This window comes from Mustela lutreola, chromosome 8 (assembly GCF_030435805.1).
Source record: "Mustela lutreola isolate mMusLut2 chromosome 8, mMusLut2.pri, whole genome shotgun sequence".
Classification (NCBI taxonomy): Eukaryota; Metazoa; Chordata; class Mammalia; order Carnivora; family Mustelidae; genus Mustela; species Mustela lutreola.
Window position 1 is genome coordinate 100,132,637 of NC_081297.1, and position 12,452 is coordinate 100,145,088.

Sequence of the window (12,452 nt, forward strand, 5' to 3'; positions counted from 1 at the left end):
TAAATTTCAATACTGCCTTTTAGACAAGCTACAACAAATACAAAAACTAGTGTAAGGGGAAGAAGAGAGGTTGCTGGTGGAAAGGACAACCCATCTCAACATTTAACTATTATGAAAACTGTTGTCACGAAGCCTGCCTCCTCTCCATAGAAAGGCTCCCTTGGAATGCAGGAGGGTGCTTTCGTGTCTTATAATGCCTATTTGTTGTTTATCAGACGGCTCACCTGAATGCAGAACTGGCAGTGCCGCTGCAGCCTCACCCTCCCACTTACAGAAGTACTTGCCAGATCTTTTTATGCTCTCATGACCAAAGCTCTCCAGTGATCAGGGGGCACAGCGGGCGTCTCCTCAAACTCCTCAGGCGTCTTCCCTCGCGTCCTCCGCTCGCTGTCTGGTCTCCCCGTGGTGGTTTCTCTCTTCTCCACCCTGCTCAGGGGTCTCAGGTGGGACCTGGGTGGGATGCTAGGCTCTGCCCTTGGGCCTCCACCCCGGAGAGGGATGCGCCCTGGCGGAGAGAGTCCACCTTTTGCTCGCGCTCGCGGCCGGCAGCACCGCGGCGGCTGTGGAGGAGGAGGATTTGGAGGAGGAGGGAGTTGGCGGCCGCCGAGGCCGGGCAGCCGGCCCCGTCCGCGGCGGGCGCGCTCCGCGGTCCTCCCTCGCTCGTCTCCTATGCTCATATTTGGACTCGGCTGCCAGTGCCCAGGAATTTCCCGTCATGCCTCCCGCCGCCCCGTCCGTCGCCCGGAGGCTGGGAGGGAGGGAGTGAGGGAGGCTCGGACGGCGGCGGCGGCGGCGGCGGCTCCCTGGCTCTTCCATGAGCCCGCGGCGGACCCTCCCGCGCCCCCTCTCGCTCTGCCTCTGCCTCTGGCTGGCCACGGCCGTGGCGCGGGGAGCCGCGCAGTCAGGTAAGTTTGGGCTCCCTCTCCCCCTCGCCTCTCCTCTCCCACCCCAACCCGAGTAGAAGTGTGACCCAGACCCCCGATCCCCTCCGAGCGCCGGCTGCGCCCCCTTCAGCCTCCGGCGGGGACGCCCCCTGTCTTGGGCCGGGGAGGGGCGCTGAAGGGGAGCGCCCCGCGCGTGCGGGGGGGGGGGGCGCGGATGGAAGGAGGTCAGGCTGGTTGCGCCCCCGCCTACGGGAGGCGTCTGGCCGCCTCGCTGACACCTTATCCCGTCCCCGGAGCGAACCTGAGCCGGAGGGACGCTCTCGCCGGACGCGGGCCCTCGGGGAGGGGCTTGGCGGGGCAGCCCGCAGGAGGCACGGGAGGGGGGCCGCGCGGGCTTCGGGAAGGCGCAGGAGGAGCCGCGGGGGCTCCCACCGAAGTGCCCGCTCGGATAACGGGCCGGGGTGCGTGGGAATGAGCAGGTCAGGCCCGCGCTCCGGCTGCGCGTCCGGAGGGGCGTGGGGCGCCGGGCGGAGCTGGGGGCGGCGAGTGGGGGACACCCAGAGGCGCAAGGTCGCCCGTCCGCCGCGTCGCCCGCGCGGGGGGCTCGGGCTCCCGCTCCCCACGGGCCCCGCTGGTATTTAATAGGCCCAAACTGAACAAAACCCCGAGTTTTCCAGGTACCAGTTTTGTTTTGTTTTTGAGCGGAAAAAAGCATCCGAGTGTGTAAGTTTTACACTGTTTAAAGTCAAACTCTGTGAACGAAAGGTGCCATTCCTGCCTTCCTTGGTTTAGGACTATAATTAGGGTAATTCTGAAGTCTTAAGAGGATGATTTTTAAAGATCATTTTCTTTAAATCATGTGGAAAATATCAGTGAGAATTTTTTTCCCTAAGGTTGTAAAAGGTAATTATTTGAAATTACAAACGTGAGTTTAAGGTGCATGTGAAATTGCATGAACTTAGATATTTGTGATGAGCGTCTCACTTACTAATCATCAGAGCTTCTCAGTTCTTAGTTTTTGCTGGAATGGGAGAAGAAAAATCGTTAATTCCTCAGTTGAGATTAGGGAATTTTAGTTTGTTTTTGTTTTTTGCCACTAGTAGACTAAACTGTCAACATAAGATATGGCTCGCAATTAGGACTTATGGATTAGTTGGAAACTGACTCTGTTAAGCATAGATTATACTCAGAACTTTCTGTCTGTCACTTCATATTCTGTTTGCAGCACTGGTGACAAAACAGATTTTACAAGATAGTCGGTCGATAAAAAAATCTTCAGGATTCATGTAACTTATAATATTGTCAATTTAGATTAACGGAAGATTTTTAAAATGTTTGACTTTATTAAATGTGCAGCTTATTAATTTAAGTAATGATACCAATTTCATGTTTGCTTTTGACTAGAACTGTTTTTCAGAAAGCCTACTTTTTATGGATTCATATTTTAGGAGTATCTTTAATAATACTTCTTGGGCAATACAGGAAGTTCTAACTACACATTTTATTAGTGGTCTTCTACAAAATACTGTGCTGCACAATAAAGAGTGGATTGTACTGCCGGGGAATATATGTTTTTGTTGTTGTTTTTTTTTTCCCCCTCAGTGATGTGTTGACTTACCTAATACTACCTGTGGTAAAGCAGCCCTTGAAGACCAAAATCCATTGTACTGTGGGCCCTTGCCAGTATTTTTGAACACCAACTTTATATTTGGATCCTTTAAACATTCATTCTTTTAATTTTGGTCCCAGCTGACATATAAGTCTAATTTCTGATGACTTTTCTTAGGGCCCTATGTGAACATCTGGAATTTTTTTAATATTAAAATAAGTTCTCTGCCATATAGAATTTTGTCACAGTGCCTAAACTGCCTATCTGCCAAGGTTGCAAACATATAGCATCATTTACATTTTGCATCAACTTTTTTTAGTTTTTTTTAGTTTTTTAGGTTTTTTAAGTTTTTTGTTTTTTAAGGTGCTTGTTCTAGTTATCCTAACTAAAATGTTAACAAATTAGGTCAGAAATCTTTACTACTATTTTGCTAAACTCAAGTAACAAGAATATCCAGAAAAGATCCCAAGAGTAGTTGCTTAGATTTTTTCCTACATTTTTGTAATACATTTATCCTTTTTAAATTAAAAATAAAATTTCAACCATTAAAGAAGAACTTTAGGAAATAATGCTTTTTTGGTCTGTTATCTGGTCACAGCTCTTTGATTTTACCTTGCCTGTGTTACCAGCTGTTGCCAGCGTTCAGTGGCTCATTGTCATCTCACTTTATTATGGTTGGGGATTTGGTTCAGACATTTGCTTCCTTCTCTGTAAAGTGATGAAGTTGGACATAGTCTCCATGTCCCTTCAAACTCCAGGATACTGTAACATTGTTTTTGTTTATATAATCCTGCAGAGCTGCCTACACTATATTGATTCAAACTTCTGATTATCACCTCTGACTTGCTATACGTGTTAAACTGGTTTACTTGTGGTCAGATCTGATTGGTGTGGATCTACCTTGTGGAACATCTTGATATCTGGCACATGCACACAGATGCACATATGTTGACAGAGTTCCATGATATTAAGCTTCTGCTACTTTCTCTTCCCCTCATCTAATAGAAGTAACATAGCTTGTTATGTCATAGGGTAAATGTCTAACTGCTCTTTGGGGCAGTTAAGCCCAGGCCCTAAGATGGTTTGGTATTCAGTTTTGGAATTTGTGTCTGGGTTAGCAATACCACTGTAGAGCACCCAAACCTTTCTGTGGTTGGGAGCATTCCAGATGAAATGCCCTACATTCCTACAAAATGCCCTATTGATCGTACTTGGACTTACCCATCTTGTTTATTCAGAATTAAATTGAATTTGGATAGGAGGGTAATCAGATTGCTATTTAATTTTCTAGTTGTTAGCATCTGTGATTGCTATACAGATATCTCAAGGCTTTACTTTGAATATTCCTGTATTTCCTCCTTTCTGGGCACAATTGGTTTTTCTTTTAAAAGGCTCAGCAGGGTCCTGGATACTTGTTCACATATTTTCTCTATAGCATACCAAAGCCATCTTTTATGGCTTTTAAGGAAATTCGAAGAAAGAGAAAAGAAATTATAGAAAAAGGAGGCCAGTAATAAATCAACCAATTGACTTTATGGAGGATTTGGTTATTGTCTCATTTAAGCTTCTGTTGCAAGTAATACAAATGAACTTGAACTAGTTTTAGGAAAATGAAAGAAAGGAATTCGATGGACGCTAAATGCAGACAGACCATATTAGGGACCAGGGACTGGAAAATGTGGAACTTTCCCTGTCTCTACTCTTTACCTTTCTTTGCTTCATTGTTCTTTCTTTGCTGACCACTTTTTTCCCCTGCTTTCCTGTGTTCATGGTTGAATTTGACTCCTCTCCTGAGTATTTACGTGTCCTTCAGTTTGCAGGGAAAGACTAAGTCATTGAGGCTTGATTCTGAATTCCTGAGAGAAAGAATCTGATAGACACAGTTTGGGTCTTGATACAGATTTTCCCTAAGGTCTCTTCTAATGCTGGAGTTCTTTGTAGTAGGTACTGTAGACATTTATGTGATTTGATTTTGCATTTTTACATTTAGTATTGTGGGGTTATTTGTCCTTAAAGGATATAATTTTCTCTTGATTGCCGAATGTATCGGAAAGAGCTTGCCACCTTCAGTGGGATCCTAGGATATTAGAGCAGTTCATTCACACTGAAGCAGGAATGCTGAAATGCCCAAGAGGAAGCTTCGGGGAGTGAATGGAGGGTAGCCCCGCATTTAAGAGTCACAAAGCAGTTTGGGATTCACCTGACTTGTGAAAATCCTGTTTAATAAGAACTGATTGACCCTGCAGATAATTGTCTGCATATTTTCAGGAATTCACTTAATTAAAATGCTGGGCTCAAATAGCTCTTAAGGGTAAATTCATTAAAACTATTTAATTGATAATTAGAGACATTCAAAATAGTAATAGCTTAGGGAGTTCCTTAGTTAGTTTCCTGTTCCTCACCCATGTGTAGCATTTTCCATCTCTGCCTTTCCTTTAGACTGCTTCCGCTGCTTCGCTTGTTTTTCTCTCCTAACCTGTCTTTCAGGCCTTGATCTCATGGTTCTTTGCGAAGCTTTTTTCACCTCTTAGAATTTGTCATTCCCTTGTGTTTCCAAGACATTTTGTACCTTGATTGAAGCATGATTTTACCATCTTGCATTATCAAGTCCATATGTACTCATCTTCTTCACTAGACTGTAGGTTCTATTAGACCAATGAATCACCTAGAAGAATTCAGATAAGCTGTTAGCAACCCATCATCCCAAGCATAATGATTCTAGCTTTTTCAAACGTTCTGAAGCTTGTACGGCATCCTGCTTGTCACTGCCTTCTTCAGATGGTGGAGCTCAATCATATCGCTCTTCTTTCTCAGTCCTAGTCGTTTTTTAAATGTTACAGGCTTTTCCGTGAATATTCTAATTTCCTGAGTGATGATCAGTTATATAGAACAATAGGATCTTTCCCTACAAACCGAGATGGGTGGGGAAGGCAACTGATATGGAAGGAAATCGACTTGTGTTAAGAACCCAATATATCCCAGATTAGATAGAGAGGACAGGTACAGGAAAACATGGGAGCATATATGAAGGGGAATAGTGGGAAGATAAAGTATAAAAATTGAAAATTAGGTTCGGCCTAGATTTTTATATTAATACTTTTTAATATTTATATTTTTATAGTAATACTAGAATTTTATATTAATACTTTTAATACTAGGCTAGAAAATTTGGACTGGGTTAGCAAGCTAAATCCTCAAAATCAGAGTTGGATTATGAAATATGTTATTTAATAATTCAGAGGATGAACTGAATCAGGAAAGAAACCATTGGATTAATAAAGAAAGGTTATAGGAGATTTTCTTAGGGAGTGAAGACCTGAGCTAAGGTGGTGGTGCTGGGATTGGAGAGATGTTGCTAAGGTAGACCTTAGACAACTGGAGATGGGGAAAGAGAGGGATGACTAAAAATGATGGGAAGATGTTAAGCTTGGGCGATTGCAAGAATGTGCACTCAGTAAGTTTGTGGGTGGGGGTAAAAAATGAATTTTATTTTAGATCTTTTGCATTTGAGGTGCTGGTAGAACATTCATGTTGAGATAGCTGGGTAGTCAAGTCAGAAATGTGAGGTTGTGACTTGGAGAGATTGGGGCTGGAGATAAAACATATGTATGAGTAAGGAAGACTAAAAATAAAAGGGAAAAGAAAGTATTTGTTGACTGGTGGAAGAGGAAAAGCCCAGGAAAAGCATCATCATCAGGAAGATGCAGCTTTTTCTAGCTTTGAACGATGGCCTGTCAGTATATGGCATTCTGTCCATGAGCTTTCCTTGTTTGGGGGACACCATGTACTCACTCCATGAACAGTACGTGGGAAGCCTTGAACGAAGGATCCTGCAGCCAGAGAGACCTTTCCAAACAGAGAAATTGTTGCTGCTACTTCCCATCTTAACCTCTTCAGTGGCTTATCTTTCTTAAGATAAAGGACTAACCCTTTCAGTGTCTTCATCATCACTGTGCCTCTGGGCTTCTTACAAGTGGTTCCTTTAGCTTCAAACACACATTTGACTGTCTCCTCCTCATTCATCCCTTTACCTTCCCCAAGAATGTGAAGCCAATATAATTCCATCAGATGTAGTACTCTTTGGCTTTTTTATTTTTCCCCTGGTCCTCTGTGGGTACTTTTTATTGCTATGGTCAAGTTCTTATCCACGAGACAATTGTTCACAATTTCCTAATCTATAATAAAACTTTATAATAAATCACATTCCTACCTCTTTCTTTCTTTTTTGTTTTTTTTTTTTTTCCTTAAAGATTTTATTTATTTATTTGACAGAGAGAGAGAGATCACAGTAGGCCGAGAGAGAAAGGGAAACAGGCTCCCCGCCTAGCAGAGAGCCTGATGTGGGGCTCGATCCCAGGACCCTGAGGTCATTACCTGAGCTGAAGGCAGAGGCCCTAACCCACTGAGCCACCCAGGTGCCCCTCCTACCTCTTTCTTACAGAATGCCTTTTTTTCCTTATCTCTTCAAGTGTTGCCTACATGGTTCTCCAACACCTGAGTCAGTCACCTGGGCCACCATACCTTGCTCTGTGACTCTGGGCCATGGTAGCCTGGAGCAGCGTTGTTACCTGGCATTTGTGACTGTGTTAACCTAGCTGAGTGCTGTTTATCAGGATACCGCAAGCTAATTTTTTGATACTTGTCTTTCTGAAGGAAATCAGAGGGAATTTACTTCATTGAAGGGCTTTATTTGCATAAACTGCAGAGGTATGTAAAATATGGAGGTGACTGCAGGTGATATAGAGAAATGATGCCGGATGCCGGTATAGGAAATGTGCTTGCAGGGCTTAGCTTCCTGATCAAAGGGGTATCATGATTGTTTCTAAGAATAGTATTCACTTCATAAGGTTTATCTGAAATGGTATATTTATGTTCAGTATGGAGTATGAAGAATAATTTCTGACTTGATTAAAAAAAGGAACCCTCCCATATGCTAGTGGTTGTGTTTTTAGTAGCTGTTGACTGAGAAAATACATAATAGCAAAAACCTACTATAAAAATTTTAAATGAGTTTTTTTTTAATATAAAAGCATTCTCACATTCAGAAAGTATACATATGTGGAAATTATGGCTTATAGAGTCCATAGACAGCTTGACTTCTTGCTTTGTGAATACTCTCAGGGAGGTTCCGGTCTCAGGGTTCAGTGGCTCATTGTCACTTTAGAATATGGAGGGGAATTTTGTTTGAAAATCTGAGCCATGGTTGAAATTTTGGAAGGACAAGGAAGTTCCTGCTCAACATCCTCTAGGAACACCAGTTGCCCGTTTTATGCTGGGCAATGTACTATATGCTAAGACTGGGCTGTTAAGCAGTCTCAGGGATTAGTATATGAATATTTTTAAAGATTATATTTTCAGATATATAAGCATCATTCTTAGGGCCATAGTCCTGTTTTTTAGGATAAAATTTAGTAGGTGATTTTCATGCAAGTATATACCTACAGCAATCTCTTTTATGGCCTGTCTTCTATTACAATAAATTACACAATAAATCTTTATGGTTTCTCAGGTCAGTTTATTTTCTTTAAAGGAAAAAAAAAACCCTGCAAACAAAACAAAACCAACCAGTCCCTCAACATATATGTTAAGTTTAAGGGAACACTGAAGATAAGCCTGTATTACATTTAGACTCTTTAGAAAATATCAGGACAGTTTTTGTATAAATCAGATAGTCCTGAATTTTATGTTTGTCCTTTCATTTCTCTCATTTATGTTGTATTTGGTTGTCAGAGAATCTGGGCATGGTTGGGGTTGGGAGACATCTAAGGTGACTGTTAGAGGTGGATATTTTATCTTAGATTAGTAGTGTTTAAGGAAAGGTAGGGCCATATCTCCCCGTTCACAGTCCATTATGTAGGATGACAGTTGAAGAACCACAGGTTGTCTGGGAGCCCTGGTCACACAGTAATTGAGAATGAAAAGGTGCATACACTGAAGTCCTTCCTGATCTCCATCTAGTTAGATCACTGTAGGGAGCCAGGAAGAGCATGGTTGAAGGTAAGGGATCTGCAGAGCCAGTTGAAAAACTGCAGACTCATTAGTATATTTGCATCCTTGTGTATATGTTCATGTTGCAAAGGAGTCAGTGTAGTGCAATGAAAATATTGGAGAGCAGATCAGAAGACTGGGTTTTCCTGGTTCTATTCTTCCGTGAAGCATTTACACTCTCTGTGCCTCAGTTTTCACGTCAGCAAATTGAACCAAGTGGACTGAGTGATACCCGATGTTGTTTTTACTTTAAGGTGCTGTAGTCTATGGGTTGTCTAAAAGTCTCTAAGTAGCTTTCACAATTTTTAATGGAAATGACATGATTAATAAATTATACAAAGTTGTCTTCCTTTGTTATGTTTGGTTCAAGTTGTTTATTTTGTGGAAGTATAAATGTTATTTTGTGACTAAGATCTGATGTTTGAACTTTGTAGCCTAATGTGCTCAGTAATTTGATCCATAGCAAATTACATAACCCTTCTAATTTTTATTTAGAGGATAGATTGTGTATTAGAAGCATCATATTAACGAGCCCATTCAAAGTAATGGCCTTAAGCACTAGAAACTATGTTGGCTGATCTAAATGTATAGTTAAGAATTGCTTTTTTGGCTTCATGATGTATCTCAGATGGGAATAGTCCTCTTTTAGTCAGGGTACACTGCTAGTAGAATTTGCTTTTGACCATCCTAGAAATAATTTTAATTCTTAAAACTGGTTAATTTGCTCTTATCATTAAAGAAGAAAATCTCCATTGAGCTTTTAAAGGAAAAAAAAACAACACTTTACTGATTTGCCAGGGGAAAAAAATCTTCTCTTGCCTTTATAATGTATTTTTTTAAAAGATTTTATTTATTTAGTTGACAGAGAGAGAGAGAGATCACAAGTAGGCAGAGAGGCAGGCAGAGAGAGAGGCAGAAGTGGGCTCCCTGCCCAATGTAGGCCTCAATCCCAGGACCCTGAGATCATGATCTGAGCCAAAGGCAGAAGCTTAACCCCCTGAGCCACCCAGGCGCTTGCCTTTATAACATTATTTCTAAGTTTTCCCCCTTTTTAATAAATATTTCACATGCCCAAAAAGAATACATAACACCTATATATAAGACATAAAGAATGATTTTTAAAAATCTAGGTATTCCTGCTCAGCTTCGGAAGTGGAATGTTCAAGTTGCCTGTGTGACCTCCCTTTACACCTGCCCTCTGCTCAGAGTTCCCAGTCTTGCATTTTGTGGTAATCACTTAGCACAAGTGATAACTAATACACTCTTGCTTTTTTTTCCCTCACTCTTACTTTATTTTTTTATAGTTTTACTATAGATGTATCTATCTCTACAAAATTTACTATTTACTTTTGCATTCCTTGGAGCTCTATCTAATGCTATCATCTGCTGTGTAGCTTCTGTGACTTGCTTTCTTCCCCCATCTCATTATATTTGTGTTATCCATATTGATGGATTAACATGAAAAGATTAACATTTCCTTTATTATCTGTATTTTTTTCTACTTTTTATTTATTTCTGTGCCTTTCACGTTTATCAGTTAGGGTGCTTATATTTTTCGATGGAATCAAATCTGTTTTTTCCCCATTGCTTCTAGGCTTCACCATCCATATAGTGAATATTAATAATAATAATGGTAGTGATAATAAAAATAATAGCAAATACTCACATACGGATGTTACTTGTTTTTTTACCATTTGTGCCAGCCGCTAGTTTAAGTATTTACTGTTTACATATAATAAATTATTTAATGATCATGGCAACTTAATCAAGGAGGTATCGTATTATCACAAGAACTCATATATGGAGATTACGGCCTGAGGTGCGAGGCATTCAGTAATTTGAATGACTGTGATTTAAATCTTGGCCTTCTGGCTACAGAGTTTATGCTTCTAATCATTGCAGTATAGTGACTCCTGTGTAGTCTTTTCTTTTAATTATATTTTTCCCATTTAACTTTTAAGGTATTAAAGTGTTTTTGTGACTTTCAAAAAAAAAATGACCCTAGTGTGATTCTCAAGTTGGTTTTCCTGCTCAACACCAATTGTTTAAAGTCATGTTATAGTTTAATTTACTTCATGGTTAGACCATGATTTTTTCATGCAGGTTGTTTAAAATTCTCTGGGATTTATTATTGTTTCCCCCTCCATTAAAAGGAAAAAGATTATCTTTTTAAAATTAATTTTCTAAAATCTTTCAGTTTTTTACTTTGGTATGTGGTTTGGAATTGATTTCATTGATTTCTTGTGCTAATTTGGGCCAGTTTCTTCATTTTTTAGACAATGGCCTCCTTTTTAAAAAAATTATTTCTGTGACTTTAAATGAACCACTTAATCTTCCTGAGCCTTGGATTTCCCAAATAAGTTGGATTTGTTTGGTATAATTATTTCATTAACCAGACATATGTAATTGTTAATCGGAGTCTCCTTTCAGTGTAAAGTAACCAAGGATAATTGTGAAGAAAAATAATTAAATAAAGGGAAGTTCTTGAGAGTGGTTGGAAACTACTGATTTTCCCCAACCCCTCAAATTGCAGAACAAAAAACTTCAGTATAGAGAGTAAAATCCCTTTTGACTGTAATTATCTGTGCCTTAGTTTCTTTCTTTCTTTTTTTTTTTTTTTAAGAATTTTTCTTTATTTATCTGACAGAGATCACAAGTAGGCAGAGTGGCAGGCAGAGAGAGAGGAGGAAGCAGGCTCCCTGCAGCGCAGAGAGCCCGATGTGGGGCTCGATCCCAGGACCCTGGGATCATGACCTGAGCCGAAGGCAGAGGCTTAACCCACTGAGCCACTCAGGTGCCCCTCTGTGCCTTAGTTTCTTGTATAACTTTTTTCCCTAGATGGGTTAAGGTCTTGGATAATCTCTTACTATCCTTTATTTAAATAAGCTGAAATTTCTCTTATCTTGTAAAATAAACAAAGCCTACTCCACTTGCCATCATCCTCTCTGACCAAGTTGTTTTACACGTTGTTTATGTGCTTGCTATCTTTATTTGCTGTCCATCCAAAAATATGTGTAAACCCATGCTATATGTCAAGCACTAACTCATCTAATCTCTGGGGATGCAGTAAGAGCTAGAGAGACTAGGGACTTCCATTCTCAGTTTGCAACAGGCATGGCCTATTGTAGAAGGAGTGCGAAGACCATTTTGTGGTAGGAGAAGGAGGGAGGATGGTTAGAGTTGGGGGCAAAGAAGGTGATGAGATCATATGGGGCTTTTAGATCACAATGAGGAGCTTAGGTATTATTCTGCATGATGGAAGCCATTAGTGGGTTTTAAGCAGTCAGTGACAAGATCTGATTTGCATTTTAAAATAATCAGTCTGACTGCTGTGCAGAAAATGGCTTGTAGGGGCCAAATGGAAGCTGGTAAACCACTAAGGGCTAGTTTAGTTGATAATGGTTTGGACCAGAGTGCCAATGAACTGAGGGACTGGATGTAGGGTCCAAGAGAATGAAAAGAACTATCCATGCTCTTCCACTGAAACTGCTTTGATTGGAGCCGTTAATGGTGTTAACGTTAAATTAAGCCCAATGAACTCAGTTTGGTCTCTATCTTCAGGGCATTTGATACATTGACCATTCACTTCTAGAAATGGTCTTTTCTACCAATTTGTAATACTGTTATTGTTATGTATATGATCCTAAACACATCAATTAAATTATCTGTGCCTTAGTTTCTTCACTTGTAGAATGGCAATACTATAGTTCCTACCACATAGGTTGTTGTAATTGTTAAATGAGACAATATATGTAGACTACTTAGTTCAGGGCCTTCCACAGAGTTCATTCATAGTAAATGTTAGCTAGCAACAGCCTTATCATTGTCCTAATTATCATCACCATTAGTATTCTGGATAGCACCTTCCGTGGCCTCTCCCTTTGGCCAGTGCTCCTCGGTGGCCTCCTCTGCTAATTCTTTCTCCTCCATCTCACCAGTAAATGTTGAGTTTCTGCAGAGCTCTGACATTT

The 12,452-nt window shown here is 40.8% G+C and overlaps 1 protein-coding gene across 3 annotated transcripts in view; it reads left to right on the plus strand.

Annotated features, from left to right (window-relative positions):
* Positions 1 to 693: 693 nt before the first annotated feature.
* MSRB3 (methionine sulfoxide reductase B3) overlaps positions 694 to 12,452 on the plus strand; it is a 169,227-nt gene continuing 157,468 nt past the window's right edge. Inside the window, exon 1 of one of the 3 annotated variants that reach the window (XM_059186240.1) lies at positions 694 to 905. In XM_059186240.1, coding sequence (XP_059042223.1) covers positions 815 to 905 — 91 coding nt within the window. In that variant the 5' untranslated portion in view covers positions 694 to 814. The remainder of the gene's footprint in view (positions 906 to 12,452) is intronic. The other 2 variants (XM_059186238.1, XM_059186239.1) reach the window with 2 other exon arrangements.